Source organism: Microcaecilia unicolor, chromosome 8, assembly GCF_901765095.1.
Source record: "Microcaecilia unicolor chromosome 8, aMicUni1.1, whole genome shotgun sequence".
NCBI lineage: Eukaryota > Metazoa > Chordata > Amphibia > Gymnophiona > Siphonopidae > Microcaecilia > Microcaecilia unicolor.
The window spans coordinates 84,581,784-84,604,902 of record NC_044038.1 but is presented as its reverse complement, the minus strand read 5'-3'; the positions used below and the strand labels follow the sequence as shown (position 1 = coordinate 84,604,902).

General features: G+C 42.6%; 1 protein-coding gene across 1 annotated transcript in view; it reads left to right on the top strand.

Annotated features, from left to right (window-relative positions):
* The window catches only part of LOC115476502 (lens fiber membrane intrinsic protein-like), a 53,803-nt gene extending 42,966 nt beyond the window's left edge, over window positions 1-10,837 (top strand). Inside the window, exon 5 of the mRNA XM_030212903.1 lies at window positions 8,878-10,837. Within this exon, the coding sequence (XP_030068763.1) occupies window positions 8,878-8,918 (41 nt within the window). The 3' untranslated portion in view covers window positions 8,919-10,837. The remainder of the gene's footprint in view (window positions 1-8,877) is intronic.
* Window positions 10,838-23,119: the final 12,282 nt, after the last annotated feature.

The window sequence follows — 23,119 nt, the reverse complement described above, 5'->3', positions numbered from 1 at the left end:
TTTGTGGGTACAGTGGGTTTCTGGTGGGTTTTGGAGGGCTCACAGTTTCCTACACAACTGTAACAGGTGATGGGGGTATGGGCCTGGGTCCACCTGTCTGAAGCGCACTGCACCTACTACTAAACTACTTCAGGGATCTGCATGCTGCTGTCATGGACCTGAGTATGACATCTGACGCTGGCATAGAGGCTGGCAAGTAATGTTCTTTAACACACGTTTTGGGAGTGGGAGGGGGTTAGTGACCACTGGGGAATTGATGGGAGGTCATCCCTGATTCCCTCCAGTGGTCATTTGGGGCACCTTTTTGTGCCTTATTCATAATAAAAACTGGTCTAGCTGGGGGAGTCACATGATGCTGTGAGCAGCAGCAGACATGCTTGAAGCGGGCTGCTCTGGGAACCTCTTCCTTCATCCTCTTATTTCACTCTAACAACAGCGATTTGAGTAAATATTGATTCTCTTACCAGATCGGAGTATATGGACAAATTTCTGACCAGAACGGAAAAACAAATGTCATCTAAATCACCCAGATGGGGCCAGGATCGAACGTGCCCGGGAGATGACAAAATGGCAGCTTCCCCTCCGTCTGCGCAGTCCCCCTCAGATTTCATTCCTGAGCTTACAGAGGCGGTGGTGAGGGCGCTGGATTCCAGATTTGCACAACTTTCAGAGCAAATCACAAGGATGGACCAAACTACCTCGGAGCTGACTCACGGGATGGGAGAACTCGAATGTCGAGTCTCCAACATGGAGGATATGTTATAGGCCCATAGTGAAAGTATGGAGCGTTTGGAGGCTTGACCCACGCCCAACAATTGAAGATTGAGGATCTGGAAAATAGAGCGAGGCGGGAGAACCTTCGTTTCATCGGGTTTCCAGAATCTATCCAGGAATCTGCATTACTATCATGGTTAGAAGCCTGGCTGCTGGAAAAATTTCCATCAGCGGGGGTTCAGGGAGTAATTCACTTGGACAGAGTACATCGCGTGGGACCGTCTCGCACGGCTGAGGATAGACCAAGAATAGTGAGCAAAGTTTCATTGCTATTCTCAAAAGGCCCAGATTCTTCGCCAATATAAAAGCAAGTCGGAGTTTGACGGCCACCAAATCTGGATATTCCAAGACTATTCGACAGCTCTGTCAACTAAGAGATGGGCTTTTTCTACAGTTTGCGCCCAATTGGTAATTATGCATATGCGGTTTGCTCTACAATACCCAGCCACACTACAGAGTGGAGGAGTGGCCTACTGGTTAGGGTGGTGAACTTTGGTCCTGAGGAACTGAGTTCAATTCCCACTTCAGGTACAGGCAGCTCCTTGTGTCTCTGGGCAAGTCACTTAACCTTCCATTGCCCCATGTAAGCCACATTGAGCCTGCCATGAGTGGGAAAGCACAGGGTACAAATGTAACAAAAAAAAAAACATAACCACCATTGGCACTCTTTTAATGCTCCCGAGGAGGCCCGATCCTGAATGTAATCTTTGCAGGGACCATGAGAGCTGGTATGAACACTGTTGACCTATGGAGTATTTGAGGTTGCCACTCTCTTATCTGGAAGATATTTAAGCTGGGAGTGGAAAGGGATCTTTATAGTCTAACATGTTTCTGGTTCTTGTACGATTTAAGAGTGAAATGTTTAACACTGTTCTTTTGAAACAAAGGGAGGGAGTTCCCTCTTTATGGCATTGTGAATGACCCGTGGTCTGTTCCCTTGTTGAGATCACAACACTTTTCCTGTTCGAAGGGGTGGAGTTGGGGACAAGAGGGGAGGTTGGGAGGAAGGGCAGGGGAGGGAACGGGAGGGTTGGGTATTGGGAGGGCTTGGAGGGTATGGAGTGAGTGAGAGTATGATTATACAAATTCAGGTTTGTTATAGGTTGGGGGACAGGGTCTAGTGGTTCCTCGCTTTGACAGGTGGGGGCATATCCCTGGAGGGAGGCTGGGCTTCTGGGGAATTTTTTGATCTGGTTTGGATAGCTTTGTGTTTTTCTTATCCAGAGAGGTGATTGGCAATTCCAAACTTCGTGTAGTATCTTGGAACGTTTCTGGAATCTCATCTCCTGTGACGCGATACAAGATATTATCTCAACTTAAGCACCATAGTGCTGCCATTGCTTGTCTTCAGGAAACCAAATTGTCAGATATTGAGCATATGAAGCTGCTCCAGCAGTGGGTTGGGGAATGCTATTTTTCATCTTCTGGGAATAGGCGGAGTAGAGTAGCCATTTTCCTGAAGAAGGGCTTACCATATCAGTCAAGGTTAGTGTATAAAGATTCAGAGGGACGAATAGTATTGATTCAACTTAATTTCCAAGGCCAAACATTTTATCTGTGTGTGGTCTATGGCTCTAACACTTATTGTCCTCAATTTTTCCAGTCACTCTCAGCATTGGGACTCCAATATACCGATGCCCCTTGGGTGTGGGCGGGTGACTTTAATCAGGTATTGGACCCAACTCTAGATAGATCATCCCCCAAGGCTTGCCCAGCTGTGGGAGGGGGAAGGGGGCTTCCATCACTGTGTAAAACCTTACAACTGGTGAGCCCTTGGCGTCTGCTGCACCCTACTACACGAGATTACACTCATCAATCTAAAGCCCACCAATCTTGGTCACGTATAGACTACATTCTCCTTTCTCAGGTTTGTTTTTTCAGAATTAGTTCAGCCTTTATAGGACCAGTGGAGATATCTGATCATACTCTGATTTGGGTAGATTTGAAACTCAACCCTGGGGGACCAGCTTCTCAGTTTTGGTGATTTCTCTCCTATCTGTTCCAGGATAAGGTTTTCTTACAGCATATTAGAGAATGATGGAAATTCTATGAAGATACGAATGCAGAGTCTTGTGAGTCCCCGATAATATTCTGGGAAGCCTCCAAAGCAGTAATTCGGGGAGAAGTAATAGCGTTTATGAGCGCCCAGGCTAAACGTTTGGCGGTGGGTATCCTTATCGGGCGGCTAAGAAAACTCTCTCCAATCCTACTCAGGGCAATAGAGAGAACATGTCAGCAGCATTAGTGGCTTTAAATTCTCTTATTCATAAACAGACCAAAAAAACATTTTCTCATCCGACGTCTCCAATTTCAATGCTTTGGCAATAAATCAGGAAAGCTATTGGCTCAGGTGGCCAGGATGTGGACACCTCGCCAATTTATCCCCTGTCTCACAATGTCTACAGGGGCACACACAACTCAAGTAGATGAGATAGTAGCTGCATTCCACGCTTATTTCAAAACAAAGTATTCTTCGGAACGGAGAGAGCAGGGACCTTTGGTCCAGGATTATTTAGCAGATGCGGGTCTGCCACACTTAACCCAGGCGGTCCAAAATCAGATATCTTTACCTATCCGAGCGCAAGAACTACAAAGAGTAATTAAATCCCTTCCACTGAGGTCTGCTCCTGGCCCGGATGGTTTCTCAAATGAATACTACAAAATCCTATCCCACCAAATATGTGGCCCTTTAATCTCTTATTATGACTCTGTGGTCAAACGAGGATTTTTCTCCCCGAGCGAAAAAGAGGCCATTATTACTCTCATCCCAAAGCCGGGCAAACCGTGTGACCAGGTAGAATCTTACAGGCCAATCTCATTGTTAAATGTTGACTTAAAAATGTTAGCACGGGTGTTAGCAGATCGATTGGCTCAACACATTCCTTCCCTGGTGGGAAATCATCAGGTAGGTTTTGTTCGGGGTAGACACGCCACTCTAAACGTCCGGAAAGTTCTCTTTTCCATTGTCCATAATCAATCTTCTAATGAGCCTCTATTATTAGTCAGTCTAGACGCGGAAAAGGCGTTTGACAAAGTTCATTGGGATTACTTATTCCAAGTTCTCACATATGTCGGATTGGGGGGATGGTTTATTGAGGCTGTGGAAACGCTGTGCCGAGGTACATCTGCCTGTTTGTTGGTAAATGGGATTAAATCTCCTCCTTTTGAAGTTCAGATGGGCACATGACAGGGATGCCCCCTTTCGCTGCTCTTATTTTTACTATATCTAGAACCGCGATTGAGAACAATTTTGGCGGACCCAGACATTGCTGGTGTAGCACTGCCTGCCCAACCAGTAAAGGTCTTGGCCTTTGCTGATGATATGTTTCTCACTCTCACCCAGCCGAATACATCCATTCCTCAGTTGTTAGTGGCGATAGATGAATTTGGTTTTTTCTCTTTCCTTGAATTTATAGAAATCAATGGCATTACCAATACAACCTGAGTTCAGAGAGGAGTGGGAAGGTTCTTTTCCCTTCCAGTGGGCACAGAATGCGGTTAAGTTTTTGGGTGTCCATATTCCCGCTGACCTATCTCGACTTTATCCTGACAATCTGGGGCCCTTAAGGCTGTGAGCGACTGAAATTTTACAAGAGTGGCAGGCACGACCGATAACTTTACTATGGTGGATAGCACTATATAACATGATTCTTTTTTCAAAATGGATTTATATATTTCAATTGTTACCTCTTATATTACACTATAGAGATGAGAGGTGGCTGTGAAAAAAGCTAAATTTATTTTTGTGGCAGGGGAAGCGAGCCCGTGTGACGATATTTAGGGTAATGCTTCCTCGTATTAAGGGGGGCTTGGGGCTTCTAGATCTTCATTTGTTTTCAATAGCTAGTTGTATGCATCACCTCTCTGAATGGTTCCGCGCCACTCAATATTTTTCTTGTACTCCCACAGAAACCTCCCTATTTGGTTCCCTAAATTTCGCATATTGGCTACATGCCTCTGCAGACAAGCTTACCTCATTAGAACCCTATAATTTTATTTTTTGACCATTAAGCCAGGTGTGGCATTGGTTATGCAAATTTCACAACTTGAATAGAGAGGTGTCTCCTTTGCTTCCCGTCCAGGGTAACCTGGCATTTCCAGCAGGTAGTTCCTCCCCATTTTTTCGTAAGTGGGCCTCCCGAGAGATTCATTATTTATTTCATGTAGTGTCGGAGCAAGGAGCTATCAAGCCTTTTGAAACATTATGTGAGGAATTTGAACTGGAACACAGGGATGTGTTTGCTTATTTTCAAATACGCCATTATGTTAATTCTTTGCCTTCTAACTCATTGATCCTGGAATCTTGGGAAAGCTTTAATGTAATGCTGGGACTAGATGCCCAGTCGAGAGTACATCTGAAATATTTCCATAGCCACTTACGAGACTAAATTAAGCAGTATGATTACTGTATGGTGACCCAACATTGGAATCAGGAACTGAGATTGAATCTGAAACCGGAACAAGTGGACACTTGCTTAATGTCCATGTACAGCATGACAGAGAATGCTAACTGGTGGGAGCTACAATATAAATTTATCTTTCGGTTACACATATCTCCACACAGAGCCTTTCAAGCTACAATGAGAGATAATGATACCTGTCTAGAGTGTGCCCATGGAGATGCTAATTTGGGCCATATGCTTTGGACAGATTTGAACAAACACGTCTCACATATTTGGAATATCACTTGGCAGTCTACCCCAGGAAGATTATTTGACAATTTAAGATTCAGGGCTCGATGCCCTGGGGTCTAAAGGCTTTCCTAAAGAGAACCATCTTGATGGCAAAGAGGGTGATTTTGTGGATGTAGTTGAATCCAGATCCACCAACAGTGTTACATTGGCGATCATCTATGATATATTTCTGCTCTCTAGAAAAAAGGGGAGTTCTAGACTTAGCCTCCAAGAGAGGTGATAAGTATTGCAAGACTATGGTCTCCCTTTTGGGATTCTCTCACTCCAGTCACACGAAGTAGGATCTTGAATTTTTGAGGGGGGTGGGGAAGGGGGGATGGGGGAGGTGATTGGGTTGAGGGAGTGGGAGTTCATTTATTGATCATAATGGGCACTGTATATATAATTTGGATATCTGAACCTGTTTTTTTATTGTACTTTGAGCATTACAGTTATAACTTGTATCTTTTACATAGGTGCCCATAAACAAGAGTTAAAAAAAAAAAAAAAAAAACAGGTCTAGCTCAAAATGTCTGTTTTAGTGCTGGATGTTTTTGCTTTGCTCCATCATGGCTGAAAGACGTCCAAGTCTTAGGAACGCCCAAGTCCTGCCTTGAACACGCCCCCAATACACCCCTTTGAGATTTGGACGTCCTTCTGACGGACTTAGGAGAAAGATGTCCAAAATGAGGTTTTGATTATACCTATTTGGTCGTTTCTGTGTGATGGACGTCCAAATGCTGATTTATGTCACTTTTTGGACGTCCATCTCTTTTGAAAATGAGCCTGATAACCATATATTAGGCAAAACACCCACAGTCAAGTAAGCTTTCAAAGAAATTTATAAATCAGCTATTTCAATAAGTTTGTATATGACCTCAGGAATGCAACTTAATGGTCTTTTCTTTACCAACGAGCATTACGCATTATAGTCATCATTGGTCAGTTTTTCTATCTTCATAAAAAATCTATTTTCAAAACTTCTCAGAAAAATATATACTCATCTGATTTAGAAAGGAAGTTGGCTAGGCTAGGGGATATTGTTCCAACATTGCACATGTTTCACAGTTGCTGTATCAAGGAACCCCCTTAAGTAGCCAGACCCAATCATCAAAGACTGTGGAATAAATGGAAGACGGTTGGGTCTGGCTATTTAAGGGGGTTCCTGGATACAGCAACTTGGAAACATGTGCCATTTCAGAACAATATTCCCTAGCCAACTTCCTTTCTAAAACAGATGAATATATATATATATTTGTTGTTACATTTGTACCCCACACTTTCCCACTCATGGCAGGCTCAATGCGGCTTACATATTGTATACAGGTAGTTATTTGTACCTGGGGCAATGGAGGATTAAGTGACTTGCCCAGAGTCACAAGGAGCTGCTTGTGCCTGAAGTGGGAATTGAACTCAGTTCCTCAAGACCAAAGTCCACCACCCTAACCACTAGGCCACTCCTGATAAGATTTGAAAATTGATTTTTTTTTAATGTAGAAAAACTGACCAATGAAGACTATAATGCGTAAAGCTCGTTGGTAAAGAAGAGACCATTGAGTTGTATTGCTGAGGTCATATACAACTTATTGAAATAGTTGATTTATAAATTTCTTTGAAAGTGTACTTGACTGTCGGTGTTTTGCCTGATATATGATTCTATAATGCCAGGCACCCAAATCCCATAGTATGCAAGTGAAAAGGGAGCATGGCCATGGGAGGGGCATGGCTGTTTCAGGAGTGTTCCGAAAGGTTGCGTGTGTTGTTAGTGAATAATGGGTCAGCACACCCAACTTGGATGCCAGCACCTACACCTGGTTTTCAGCAGGTCTAAGTCTGGCGTCCAAAGTTAAGGTGTGGGAATCGGCCCTAAGCATAGTTCTGTAGAGGGTGCACATCCTAGAATCGTGCTATGTGCTGATCTTTTCTGGTACTCATTTTTGAATCCAAAATTACTAATCAGGGGATAACTCTTTTAATTCCAGAGTCACTTTTAATATCGACTACACAAAGACTCCAGTATTTTTTCTTTATCACAAAAACATTTTATTGTATTGCAATGCCCACTAACCTCACTAGCACTGCTGTCTACTATTAAAACCTCACACATTCACTCCTCCGCTCACCTTGCACACCTGTATTTAATTTAAATACAAAACAGTTGATTTTACATTTTAAGCTGCATACTTATACTGTTTCGTATTATGCATATGTTTTGCCATGCTTATACATTATATCATACTCAAATAATCAAAACTCAGTCCTGCCAGCAAAATGGTCCTTTTCCTACAAACGCCACGCCTTCCGCATGGACGCAGTGAAAATGTTTCCACATAAACGCTGGATGACTGTTTTTCATGGACAAACTCTGTATGTCCGTTAAACCTCCGTTGGCTGTTCAAATACGCCACCTCCAGTCATTAGTATGCATCACAATACAGGTGCTGTGTGCTCGGTGACTAACTCAACAGTCCTCCATATCTGTTTCATGTTATGCCGGCTCCTCAATGCAGGACCGCATTTTACAAATCTTCCTCAGGAGGAACCACCATCAAATTTGTTCTACACCTCCAGTGGCTGCATGCCGGATTGAAACTCCCTTAGGGCTGAGCCACAGACGCCGCCCAAGAAAAAAATACTGGAGTCTTTGTGTAGTCGATACTCATTTTTGAATGCCATGTATAGAATCTGGCCCATTACACACATATTTTACACCTGCTGTTTCTGAGGGGCTACATGGGAGTGATGTACAGAATTATAATTGGAAAATGGAATTATACATGAAGGGTTTACTCTTTTGACACGATCCCAGCTCCCCCCCCCCCCCAATTCTAGATAACATCTATTTTAAATGTCATTACATAAGCTACATTGTGAAACTGTACAGCTATACTTTACTCTACCTGGGACAGTTTTCATCCCAAGGGAGCTAGATACCTAACTCTGGTTATGCTCACACACCAAGATCCTTCTAAAGGTTGAATTCATCAGGTTTCAGTTGATAGAGTGAAATTACATTCAGATTGTGCATCATTTAGGAATAACAGGAAGTTGGTCAGACTGGAAAGAAAATTAACTTCACAGATGAGGGCAGATGAGGACACATCTGAAAAACTCAAATGGAACTGTAGGGTCGGGGGTGGGGAGCCTATCAATAGCTCTCTGCATGCATCCATGTGATGCCTGGAGCAGGATTGTCTTTAGGGCTACCAACTAACTCTGGTCAACCCTGAGAGATTGATCCAGTCCTAATTTTGCCCCATTACATCAATGCATTGTAGGTCCTACCATTCCTTGAGAAAATGAAACCGCAAATCCATAGATGCAATGGAGCACAGTCAAAACTGACTCAATTTCTCATGGCTGATGTGGATCGGGCGAGGACCCTGGTTTTCTCCATGTTTAACTCTTTCCTCTCCTTCTCTCTCTCAAGCTGTTGTCGTCATGCTTGCTTTCAAGGCAGAACCACAATAAAAGTCAGCACTGCAGAGCCAAATGGGGCCTGTCGAAATGATCTCACATGTTGTGTAGGAGGAGTAGCGGGCTCCAGAGCAAAGAAACCAGGATCCAAATCCTGTTTCACCCACAGATATTCCTTGTATTTCCCTTTGCCTCAGGTATTCACTTAGAGTGTAAGCTTCTCAGAGCAGGGATTTATTGCACCTGAAAAGTCTGTTGTAAGCCACCTTTAGCTCAAATTGGAAAGGTGGTACAGAACTACAAAATACTATGATTATTATTATTATTATGTGCAGCCTTGTTCTCTGATTTCAGTGCTATGTATCTGTTGATATGATTATAATGTTCCTGAAAAATAAAACACTGAGGTACACAAGAAAGGTGATGCTGAGTGCTGGATTTAAGTAAAAGTTTCTCTCTATAAATCTGTCACATATTCTAACAAGAGTGATCAGACCTAATATAGTAACATTGTGGATGACAGCTGAAACAGACTAACTGGCTTGTCTGCGTATGTTACTACAGCTTAGTGAAAGTGGGTGGAGGAAGCTCGAAGGCCCTGTATATGATAATGGGTGGGAAAACCAATGTCTCTATTGATTCCTTTTGTGTCTGTCTGAAATTAGTTGATATTCAGCCACTGATGGTCAGCAGTTTTTATGTTCTGACCATCACTGGCTGAATTAGACCTGGATATTCAATGATGGGCCATGACTAGGCACCTGCTTTGAATATCTAGGTTTGACTGGATTTCTCCTTGGCTGCGAGGACTTATGTAGTCCCAGCCAATATTCAGCTGGGACCCACATGAGACATTTATGCAGGTCCCACAATATAGCACTATGCCCATTCCCTATTCCGATTCCCTCCCTCCCCCCCAATTAACAATGTCTCCCTCTGGTACCCCCTTCCCCAGGGCCTACTTTTCAATTCCCTGGTGGTGAAGTGGTCTTCAGGGCAGGAACAATGCCCAGTAGCTCCTGTCCAGACTGGCTCCACTGTAAAAATGGCTGCTATGACCTCTAGCGGCAGTCTTGTGCTGGTGCAGTAGTACCGTGAGACTGCTGCTAGAAGTTGTGGCAGCCATTTTGACACTGGTGGTGGCCAGGGCAGGAGCAACTGGACATCACTCCTTCCCCGAAGACCACTAGACCACCAGGAAATGGAAAGGTAGGCCTGGAAGGGGGGGCTATCAGAGGAGGCCATTTTTTTGTCAGAGGGGAGGGAGGGTGCTGGGCAATATTCAATGCATAGCTAATCAGGCAAAGTTAGGACTGCTATTTATGTGGTCCTAAATGCTCAGTTAGCTATGTGGGCACTGGCCCTTAATATTGCTGACACCCATACAACTGCCAGCCCCTCCTCAACTCCTCCCCTGTATTAGTCCTCTCCTACCCGCTTTCAAAATGGCTGGTTAGAGCCTCATCTTCCCACTTAAATTGCTTTTAATATCAAGCCCATAGTATTTAATCATTCAAATTTTGAAAGTTTCGTGTTTCTGTGTGCTCTTGCAGTTTCCTGTAAACACCTGTATTGTGACTCTATGAAACTCTTTGCCTTTAGATTTTCGCTCCAAATTATCATTTAAAAAAATCTAAGACCTTACTAAAAGCACAATATTTCACCGTAGGTTAGCAACTACCATAACCAAATACCCTTGCCTAATTCCTAATGATTTTTACCCCATTATGGCATCACTTCCATAGTTTTGTCATTTTACACTCCCTCCCTTCCTTTCGTATCTTACTTTAATGCTAGTCTGATTCCTTTATAAACTCCCCCCCCCCCTCTTATTTATAGAGAAAAGTAACCTAGGCCTCCTATTGTTTGTTTTCCGCTTTTCTCCCCTCACTCTTTTTAAAATTTTAATGTAAACTGCTTAGATATTTGTATTATTTGTGGCATAGTAAATAAAGGTGAACTATGAACTATAAGGTCATTAAGGGAGTGACCATCCTTTGAGAAATATTCACTTACTGAGCTCTCAATCTGATTGGTGTTGTAATAGATTGAACATAAAAAGCACAATGGGACTTCAGAATTGGGTTGGCATCAAAGCGATGTTCTATTAGAAGACCCGACACAGTATGCATTTCAGTGAAAAGCCTGCATCAGGGGTCTTAATAGTTGTGAATTCTTTCAGGGGCATTTTAGAAAGAGAAGGGTGCCTATCTTTCGACACAAATCAGGAGGTGGGCATCCTTCTCTCAGGGTCGCCCAAATCAGCATAATCGAAAGCTGATTTTCGGCGTCCTCAACTGCTTTCCATCGCGGGGATGACCAAAGTTCCTGGGGGCTTTTTGGCAGCGTACCGAAGGCAGGACAGGGGCGTGCTTAAGAGATGGGTGTCCTCGGCCGATAATGGAAAAAAGAACGGCGTCCCTGACGAGCATTTGGCTGACTTGGTCCCTTTTTTTTCACGACCAAGCCTTGAAAAGTTGCCCGAACTGACCAGATGACCACCGGAGGGAATCGGGGATGACTTCCCCTTACTCCCCCAGTGGTCACCAACCCCTTCCCACCCAAAAAAAAAAACCAAATTAAAAAACATTTTTTCCAGCCTCTATGCCAGCCTCAAATGTCATACCCAGCTCCATCACAGCAGTATGCAGGTCCCTGGAGCAGTTTTTAGTGGGTGCAGTGCACTTCAGACAGGCGGACCCAGGCCCATCCCCCCTACCTGTTACACTTGTGGTGGTATATGGGAGCCCTACAAAACCCACCCAAAACCCACTGTACCCACATGTAGGTGCCCCCCTTCATCTCTAAGGGCTATGGTAGTGGTGTACAGTTTTGGGGAGTGGGTTTTGGGGGGGCTCAGCAAACAAGGTAAGGGAGCTATGCACCTGGGAGCAATTTGTGAAGTCCACTGCAGTGCTCCCTAGGGTGCCCCGTTGGAGTTCTGGCATGTGAGGGGACCAGTGCACTACAAATGCTGGCTCCTCCCATGACCAAATGTCTTGGATTTGGTCCTTTTTGAGATGGGCATCCTCGGTTTCCATTATCGGAGAAAACCGAGGTCGCCCACCTCTAAGGTCGACCATCTCAACATTTAGGTCGACCATCTCTTAGGTCGACCTAAATGTGTAGATTTGGGCATCCCCGACCGTATTATCGAAACGAAAGATGGATGCCCATCTTGTTTCGATAATACAGGATGCCCCGCCCCTTCGCCGGGACGTCCTTAGAGATGGGCGCCCTTAGAGATGGGCGTCCCCATTCAATTATGCCCCTCCACGTGTACCAAAGTGAGTCAAGTAGAGAATTTCCAATAACAATAAACCACATACAGTGGTGTCTAAATAATTACGTCAATACTAAATACACTGTAGCTTGACTAAACTGGACACTACATGCTGTGAGACAATTTAGTCAAGCTACTGCGTGTTTAGTATCAGCGTTATTATTTACACACTACTGTATGTGGTTTATTGTTATTGCAAATTCTCTACCTGACTCACTTTGTTACACAAAAAACTCACAACTATTAAGACTCCTGATGCAGGTGTTTTGCCAAAACACAGACTGTGTCAGGTCTTCTAATTAAGAACCCCACAGGTCCACTTCTTACACAAGTTCAAATTGAAAGGGGAAAAAAAGGACCTCAGACATCGCAAGATGTTTTAACATCCACTCTTCATTGTGGCTACACAATACATCTTTAGCGGTGATTCGATCATTGGTCCAAAAAATCCTGAAGTGAAAATTCAGTGATGACAATGTTCCTTCAATTAATGTGCAATTTCACAGTGCAATGCTCATTATTTTTCTTTTTTTCTTTCCACAATTCAAAAATGTACATTAAGCATTATGATGATTGAATTAGCATGGTACTCATCTTAAACGGAAGATCCTGACAGGCACCTGTTTCGCCAATTGTTTCTTCAGAAGATCTTCTGCATTAATTATCTAAAAAATAACAACAACGGATCTGCATACTGTTACAAATCTGTGCATCAGAGTTACTGTAGAGCCATCATGCCCTCTTAGCTTATAGATAAAAAATGGCACCTGTCTATAAAAGAATGCTAACTCACACCAATCTTTCAATGTAAGTTGGCGTTCTTTTAAAGTCCGGCACTATGTTTTGATCTATAAGCTAAGAGGACATAGTATTCAAGCGATGGCTGTGATGCACAGGTTTTTAATTGTACACAGTTCTGTTGTTTTTATGTTTTAGAAGATCCTCTGAAGAAACAATTGACAAAACAGGTGCCTGTCAGGATCTTCCATTTAAGATAAGTGCCATGCTAATTCAATCCTCATAATGCTTAAAGTACATTTTTGAACTGTGGAAAGAAAAAAAGAAAAAGAATGAACATTGCACAGTGAAATTGCACATTAATTGAAGGAACATTGTCATCACTGAATTTTCACTTCGGGGTTTTTTGGACCAATGATTGAGTCACTGCTAAAGATGTATTGTGTAGCCACAATGAAGAGTGGATATTAAAATATCTTGCAATGTCTGAGGTCCTTTTTTCCCCCTTTCAATTTGTATAAGAAGTGGACCTGTGAGGTTCGCTATATGTTGAAGTTTTACACTATTTGGATTAAGAGGACTTTCATGTAGCCATTTTTGATCATTAAAGGGACTTCTAATAAAGCATTACTTTGATGCCAACCCAATTTTGAAGGCCCATGTGCTTCTCTTCTGTTTGCTTGTTTTGTAATAGATTGTCACATCTATGAAGATTGATATGTCCTAAATCTTTGGCTTGTTTCTCTATTTTTTGCATTGGATCATATGTACTACCTTCATAGAGAAACATGGCCATGAGCTTTTTATTTTGAATGTCTTTTGGGTAGCTGCAGGATCCTGAGATACATGCTTGCAAAACTTGCATCGAGGGGTCTTGAACAATTTTGCAGATTCTGTTTAGAGTTTAATCCTGAGACATTTTTATTTCAGGCTAGGTGGTTGGTGGAAAGTTAGAAGCTAGAAGATACCTCCAGATTTACTCTGATACACAAGACAGAAATAAATACCTTAAAGCTGTAACAGAATCCTTTAAACAAAAGCACTATCACCCCAAAATCATCTCCAAGAAAACTGTATACTCGCTCAGAACACCTAGGGAAAACCATGGTATGTGCACTGATTGTGCTAACATAAAGTACCTGCTTATAATACATGTAAACTGCTTTGGCTGTACCACAGAAAGACAATATACTAAATCCATGACCCTGACCCTATAATAGAGAACTAGAAAATCTAAGGAAGATTATAAATGGTTTTCAACTCCTATTTCTGGAGGATGAAATACCAACACACATAGTAAATGAAATTATATGATGACAGATAAAGAACTGTATGATTATTCAATCTGCCAAATAAGACAGCTATAGTTGTACATGCCAATCTGTGCGGATTACACCCCCCTGTGTCCATTGTCTTCCCCTTCCTCCATCTAACCTTCTGCCAACCACCTAATTGAAAACAAAAACTTAGATGTAAATTCCAAACAGAATCCTAAATAGAAGAAAATGGCATAAAACCTTACAAGACACTATAGTGCAAGTTATGCCAGCACATATCACAGATCCCTACATAGAAAAGACATTCTAAATAAAAGGCTCACAGTTATGCTTCCCTATGAGTGTAAAAGTGTGAAGAGGGTGGCTTCATCACAGAAACAAGCCAAAAACTGGGGACATGTATGCCCTGTCCACCAATATTCAGAGACGCTATTCAAATAACATCAGGAAAGAGCAAGAGCAGAGTAAAGACATTCTGCCAAGGCAGCTGCACAGGAATGGGGATTGTGGTAATCCCACAGAACCTGCAGGATTCTGTGGGTATGAAAGAAGTTGCAACGGGATTCCTGTGGGGATATAAATAGTTGTGTTGAATTTCCGCAGGGATGGAAGACGTTGCTGTGGGATTGTAGTCAAACTCTCTGGTGAGTCCAGAATGAGGTTTGGAATACATTGAGAGAGGTAATTGGAGCACCAGAATGAGGCTTGGAACATAGGGACAGAGGCAGTTGGAGTGCCAGAATGAGGCTTGGAATGCCCAGAGAGACAGCTGGAGCATCAGCCTGAGGCTTGGATCACTCCATTAGTTGAACAGTGAATACCATCCAAAAAACCACAGGAGCGGTTGGTAGCAAGTAAGTAATAGCACTGATTCCTGCAGGTACAGGTGGGGATGGAGGAGATTAATTGTGGGGATAAGTGGGGATGGAATGGCTCTTAGTAGGTATGGGTTAGATTCCATTGGGGATGGGTGAAATTTCTGTCCTGTGCAGCTCTCTAATTCTGTCTAGTTCTAGGGAAAGTCCAAGAAAACAACAGGGCAAGCGATCCACAAGATCCAAGATGGCGGTGCAAAAGAGCAGATCACACTAGGAAAGTTCCTTTAAAAAACTTTATTCATTTGAGGTCTAAGAAAGCCCAACACTGGCTGTGTTTCACCCATGCATGGGCTGTGACAGGGGCTTTAGTAACTAGTAACAGACAAAATAGACAATTTTTAGTAATAAGTAAATAATAAATAATCATGAAAACTTGAATTTAGTAATATTAGAATACCACAAATGAACAAACTAATAAATAAATGCATATAAATCCATATAGAAAATATAAATAAATAAATAAAATGAAAAAACATGTATTAAAAATGTGTAAAACAAGGACACCTTACCTAAGAGGTGTATAAAAGCCATTTCACCTTCTTAGTAAAACTACAAAAAGTTAGAGGAATGATAGTCGCTAACCACTCATCATTTTAAATAGGTCATAAAAACCATGAAAAGCATGCCATGGAAATCTTACCAGTACTAACGAAAAGATGGCAGCCTATAATCTGTTTAGCAGGAATACATACAGCACTTCAGTGCTTCACAATGAAATGTGCCTTGAAATAAATCCAGGGCCTAGGTCACAAGACCTCATTCATAGAGGCAATAAAAATCAAACAAAAAAAACTAAATCTAAAGCATTATAAACATGTTGTATTTCACCAATTGTGTTTGCTAAAACTATATATCAAAAGTTTACAACTTATTTAAGAATTGTTTACTAAAAAAGGCACCAAAATATTTTCTAAAAATTGCAGACAGAAAATAAAAATAAAAGCAAAAAATGCTTATTAATACCTAATTAAAATCACTGAAAACCCACTTCACAAATTTAGCTATAAATATAGCACTAGCGGTTTTAGTGTTCACTAAATGCTAGCAACACCCATAGAAATATATAGGTGACTGTAATGTTTAGCGTGTGCTTATTTTTAGTGTATGCTAAAAACGCTAGTGCGCCTTTGTAAAAAGACCTCCTATGTGAGGCTGCCATCTTTTAGTTAGTACTGGTATGTTTTCCATGACATGCTTTTCATGGTTTTTATGACCTATTTAAAATGCTGTATGGTTAGTGACCATCATTCCTCTTAACTTTTTGTAGTTTTACTAAGATGGTGGAGTGGCTTTTAAACACCTTTTAGGTATGGTGTCCTTGATTTACATATTTTTAATACATGTTCTTTTTCATTTTATTTATTTATCTATTTATTGATGTTTCTATATGGATTTATATGCATTTATTTATTAGTTTATACATGTTGTGGTATTCATCTATCCTTCCTGTCAAAGGTAAAGGCCGAATGAGGGAAATTTACAGCCTGCAGCTAAATGTGTGGCTGCATGAATGCTGCCAATGGAAGTGCTTCAGTTACCTTGACCACGGGCTGATTTTCCAAGAGCTACTGAGCAGTGATGGTGTCCATCTTTCAATGAAGAGACATGGAGGGGCATTTTTGATCTGATGTCTTAAGTCTGAATTTGGACATTTTACAAAAAATGTCCAAAATCTGAACAAGAAAGAAGGTCATGTTCAACAACAACAAAAAAAAGTTTATCTTTTTTTTTTTTTAAATACTGTTTTGAAAAACGTTTTGTGATTTGGACGTTTTGTTTTTTGGCTTGTTTTCAAACAAAAAATGTCCAAAAAAATCAAGCCATTAGGATACAGACCATAAGAAAAGTTTCAGTCACAGGAAAGCATTCATAGAGGATAAAAAAAGTTCAAACTGCTGTAGAATCAGTCAGTTCTATTACATCTGAAAAATTATTTTGTAGGAAGACTAATATTTCAAATTATCAAAACTTTCAGAAAAATGAGAGACTAGTGCTTGTTCTGACTGTGGTGCTAGTGTCCATCACATAGAATCCATTCAGAAGTTAAAACAGTTGCATGTAGAAAGTCCACCAGAGAATCCATGTTGCAGTAAAACAATATACATGCCCTGAGTGTGGTAAAGGCTTTAGGCAGAAGGCAGATCTCACAATACACAAGAAAATCCACAATAGAGTGAAACCATTCACATGTTCTAAGTGTGGTAAAAGCTTTGGTGGTAATGTAAATCTCAAAGTCCATCAGAGATTCACATGGGAGAGAAACCATTTGCATGTATAGAGTGTGGTCAGAAGGTAAACTGCACAATGCACCAGAGAATACACACAGGAGTAAAACCATTTACATGTTCTGAGTGTGGTAAAGGTTTTGGTTGGAAAGAAAGCCTCACATGGCATCAGAGAATCCACACAGGGATGAAACCATTTACATGCACTGAGGAGGTAAAAGCTTCAGTTGCATTGGTACAGGTAATTAAGGAATGTATATTCTTGCTATGAAGTATGGAAAAATAGCACTCTGGTAATTAGATATATGTAATGAGACCTTCTTTTAATCTATAGATCTGAATTCAAAGTCCAACACTATAGATAAACAATAGACACAAGGCTCAGATGTTATAAAAAAAATAGAAAGCTTGGCATCAGGTCAAATAATGGAAACGTGACATCCCAGGAAAGCAATAGGGCACCCTTGGGGGCACTGCAGTGGACTTTTTAAAATGCTCCCAGGTACACATCTGACCATTGCTCCCTTACCTTGTCTGCTGAGCCCCCCAAAACCCACTACCTTCAACTGTACACCACTATCATAGCCCTTACCAGTGGCGTAGCCAGACTGCCAATTTTGGGTGGGCCTGAACCCAAAGTGGGTGGGCACAAAATTTACTCTCTACCCCCCTCCCCCAGCAAACTTTAGTCACACTACTCAGATGCATTTGTCACACAGGGTAAAGTGCTGCTTTTCAGTGCATCAGATTTCAGACAATTTATTTAATAGCCTAACACCCTTTTCAATGAGCTTTCAGAGGACAATACCTCCTGCCTAAGGTCAGTTTAATGCTGTTACGGTATCCTCTCCTGACCTAAGGAATGAAGTATTGGTCTCTGAAACTTTATTAACAAAGGTACCATATTATTTTATCCTAAATTAAAAATAAATTTATTTTCTTTACCTTTGTTGTATGGCCATTTACTTTTTCTCATTGTGTTGCTCCCAGTCTCTAGATTCTGCTTTCCTTCGTTTTCGCTTAACTCTTCTGCCACGGTTTCCTGGCCATTTCTCATTTTTCTCTCCTTTTCTTTGCTTTCTTCAATATTTTTCTGCCTCTCTCTCTCTCTCTCTGTCCAGATTTAATTCATTCTTACTATCCATTCTTTAATTTCCTTCATATACTTATGGCTTTTCATCTTTTTCTCACCCTTGTTCTCCCCATGCCCCTTCATCTTATTCTCCAGTCTTTCACTACTCTCCTCTTCCATCCAGCAGCTCTCTTCTTTCTCTCCCCATCCTTCCAGTAGTCTCCCCTCTTTCTTTCTGCATTCTTCCATCCAGCGTCACCTCTTTCTCCCTACCCTTCCATCCAGCGTCTTCCCTCTTTCTCCCTACCCTTCCATCCAGCGTCTCCCTCTTTCTCTCCCCATCCTTCCACCCATCTACCCTCTCTCCTGATCCTTCCATCTAATGTCTCTCTCTACCTCCTTCTAACCAGTGTCTCTCTATCTCTCTACCCTTTTCTGTTCAGTGTCCCTTCTCTCTCCACATCCTTCTAGTCTCTCCCCTTTCTCTCTGCATCCTTTCATCCATCTCCCCTCTTTTTCTCCCCATCCTTCCATCCAGTGTCTCTCTCCCCATCCATCTGTTTTCCCTTTCTCTCCCCATCCTTCCATCTGTTTTCCCCTCATTCTCTCCCCATCCTTCCATCTGCTTTTTCCCTCTTTCTCTCCCCATCCTTCCATCTGCTTTTTCCCTCATTCTCTCCCATCCTTCCATCTGCTTTTTCCCTCTTTCTCTCCCCATCCTTCCATCTGCTTTTTCCCTCTCCCGATTCAGGCCCGCCAGTGCCAGCCCTAGCTCCCATTACCGGGCACTGCTGCTTTTCCTATTGAGCAGCAGGGCCGGCACTACAAAAAAGAAGAAGCACTCAGCTGACTGAGCTGAGTGCTAACGACAAAAAAAGTTGAAAAAAAAAGCGCGGCACCTCCGCAGGCAGCCTTGAGGCATTGGCTGCTGGCTCTGCAGGCTCCTCCCGTCTCTTACGTCACTGCCCCTGGAGCGACGCAGGGGCAGTGATGTAAGAGACAGGAGGAGCCTGCAGAGCCAGCAGCCAATGCCTCAAGGCTGCCTGCGGAGGTGCCGCGCTTTTTTTTTTTCAACTTTTTTTGTCGTTAGTGAGCTGAGCGCTTCTTCTTTTTGTAGCGCCGGCCCTGCTGCTCAATAGAAAAGCAGCAGTGGCCGGCAATGGGAGCTGGTGCTGGCGCGGGCTTGGAGGAAAAGTGGGCGGGCAGTGTCTGTGCGCTTGGGTGGGTGGGCCAGAGCTGAAATTGGGTGGGCCTGGGCCCATCCAGGCCCACCCATAGCTATACCCCTGGCCCTTACGGGTGATGGGGGCACCTATATGTGGGTAAAGTGGATTTCTGGTGAGTTTTAGAGGGCTCACAGTTTCCTCCACAAGTGTAACAGGTAGGGGAAGGTAAGAGCCTGGGTCCATCTGTCTGCAGTGCACTGCACCCACCACTAGACTACTCCAGAGACCTGCATGCTATTCTGATGGACCTGAGTATAACATCTCAGGGTGGCACAGAAGCTGGCAAGTAAAGTTTTTCATCACATTTTTTGAGGGTGGGAGGGGATTAGTGACCACTGGGGGAATAAGGAGAGGTCATTCCTGATTCCCTCCAGTGGTCATCTGGTTATTTAGGGCACCTTTTTGTGCCTTATTCATTACAAAACCAGGTCATAAGTACATAAGTACATAAGTAGTGCCATACTGGGAAAGACCAAAGGTCCATCTAGCCCAGCATCCTGTCACCGACAGTGGCCAATCCAGGTCAAGGGCACCTGGCACGCTCCCCAAACGTAAAAACATTCCAGACAAGTTATACCTAAAAATGCGGAATTTTTCCAAGTCCATTTAATAGCGGTCTATGGACTTGTCCTTTAGGAATCTATCTAACCCCTTTTTAAACTCCGTCAAGCTAACCGCCCGTACCACGTTCTCCGGCAACGAATTCCAGAGTCTAATTACACGTTGGGTGAAGAAAAATTTTCTCCGATTCGTTTTAAATTTACCACACTGTAGCTTCAACTCATGCCCTCTAGTCCTAGTATTTTTGGATAGCGTGAACAGTCGCTTCACATCCACCCGATCCATTCCACTCATTATTTTATACACTTCTATCATATCTCCCCTCAGCCGTCTCTTCTCCAAGCTGAAAAGCCCTAGCCTTCTCAGCCTCTCTTCGTAGGAAAGTCGTCCCATCCCCACTATCATTTTCGTCGCCCTTCGCTGTACCTTTTCCAATTCTACTATATCTTTTTTGAGATACGGAGACCAGTACTGAACACAATACTCCAGGTGCAGTCGCACCATGGAGCGATACAACGGCATTATAACATCCGCACACCTGGACTCCATACCCTTCCTAATAACACCCAACATTCTATTCGCTTTCCTAGCCGCAGCAGCACACTGAGCAGAAGGTTTCAGCGTATCATCGACGACGACACCCAGATCCCTTTCTTGATCCGTAACTCCTAACGCGGAACCTTGCAAGACGTAGCTATAATTCGGGTTCCTCTTACCCACATGCATCACTTTGCACTTGTCAACATTGAACTTCATCTGCCACTTGCACGCCCATTCTCCCAGTCTCGCAAGGTCCTCCTGTAATCGTTCACATTCCTCCTGCGACTTGACGACCCTGAATAATTTTGTGTCATCGGTGAATTTAATTACCTCACTAGTTATTCCCATCTCTAGGTCATTTATAAATACATTAAAAAGCAACGGACCCAGCACAGACCCCTGCGGGACCCCACTAACTACCCTCCTCCACTGAGAATACTGGCCACGCAATCCTACTCTCTGCTTCCTATCTTTCAACCAGTTCTTAATCCATAATAATACCCTACCTCCGATTCCATGACTCTGCAATTTCTTCAGGAGTCTTTCGTGCGGCACTTTGTCAAACGCCTTCTGAAAATCCAGATATACAATATCAACCGGCTCCCCATTGTCCACATGTTTGCTTACCCCCTCAAAAAAATGCATTAGATTGGTGAGGCAAGACTTCCCTTCACTAAATCCGTGTTGACTTTGTCTCATCAGTCCATGTTTTTGTATATGCTCTGCAATTTTATTCTTAATAATAGCCTCCACCATCTTGCCCGGCACCGACGTCAGACTCACCGGTCTATAATTTCCCGGATCTCCTCTGGAACCCTTCTTAAAAATCGGAGTAACATTGGCTACCCTCCAGTCTTCCGGTACTACACTCGATTTTAGGGACAGATTGCATATTTCTAACAGTAGCTCCGCAAGTTCATTTTTTAGTTCTATTAATACTCTGGGATGAATACCATCAGGTCCCGGTGATTTACTACTCTTCAGCTTGCTGAACTGACCCATTACATCCTCCAAGGTTACAGAGAATTTGTTTAGTTTTCTCCGACTCCCCCGCTTCAAATATTCTTTCCGGCACCGGTGTCCCCCCCAAATCCTCCTCGGTGAAGACCGAAGCAAAGAATTCATTTAATTTCTCCGCTACGGCTTTGTCCTCCTTGATCGCCCCTTTAACACCATTTTCGTCCAGCGGCCCAACCGACTCTTTGGCCGGTTTCCTGCTTTTAATGTATCTAAAAAAATTTTTACTATGTATTTTTGCTTCCAACGCTAATTTCTTCTCAAAGTCCTTTTTTGCCCTCCTTATCTCCGCTTTGCATTTGGCTTGGCATTCCTTATGATCTATCCTGTTACTTTCAGTTGGTTCTCTTCTCCACTTTCTGAAGGATTGTTTTTTGGCTCTAATTATTTCCTTTATCATACTGTTTAGCCACGCCGGCTGACGTTTAGTCTTTTTTCCCTTTTTTCTAATACGTGGAATATATTTGTCCTGAACCTCCAGGATGGTGTTTTTAAACAGCATCCACGCCTGATGCAAGTTTTTTACTCTGCGAGCTGCTCCTTTCAGTCTTTTTTTCAACTCAAAATGTCTAAGTTTTAGTCCTGGATGGTCTTGTTTTGTTCCATTATGGCTGAAAAACGTCCAAGTCTTAGGAATGCCCAAGTTCTACCCTGAACACACCCCTGGCATGCCCCCTTGAGATTTAGACACACTTCTGACAGACTTCAGAGAAAAACGTCTAAAACTAGGTTTCGAAAATACTGATTTGGACGTTTGTGTGAGAAAAACATCCAAATGCGGACTTATGCCACTTTTTGGATGTTTTTCTCTTTTGAAAATGAGCTAGAAAGTGTCTTCAGTAACAGACACTAAAGATGGCTTTAAACTAAATTTGCTGGGGATGGGTGAGATAAGCCCCAAAGTCATTGATAATCCTCAGAAAGGTAAGACATCAAATACCCTTATAGCAAGGGAAAAAAAGGGTAACATCTGGAGAGCCTTATATACCAATGCCTGTACTATGGGAAACAAATATCTAGATCTAGAGGCTACAATGATAGAAGCTGACTTGGATTTAGTGGCTGTCATGGAGACATGGTTCACGGAGAACCATGACTGGGATATAGTTATACCTGGCTATTCAGGAAGAACAGGGTAGGAAAAAGGATGGAGTGGCATTATATGTTAAGAATAATATTAAAGGGACAGAACTGCAGGACATATGAGGTAAGGAAGAAGCGCTGTGGATTAAACTGGTAAGAGGAAAAGGAAAATGTCACCTGCACAGTCAGAAGAAATGGACAGAGACTTAATTGAAGATATCCACAAGATAACTAAGAAAGGGGATGTACTACTGATAGGGAATTTTAATATACCGGACGTCGATTGGAGAGTCCCTGCTGCAGGGTCATCTAAAAGCAAAGAGGTCTTGGATTCTCTACAGGAAAAATTGTTTAA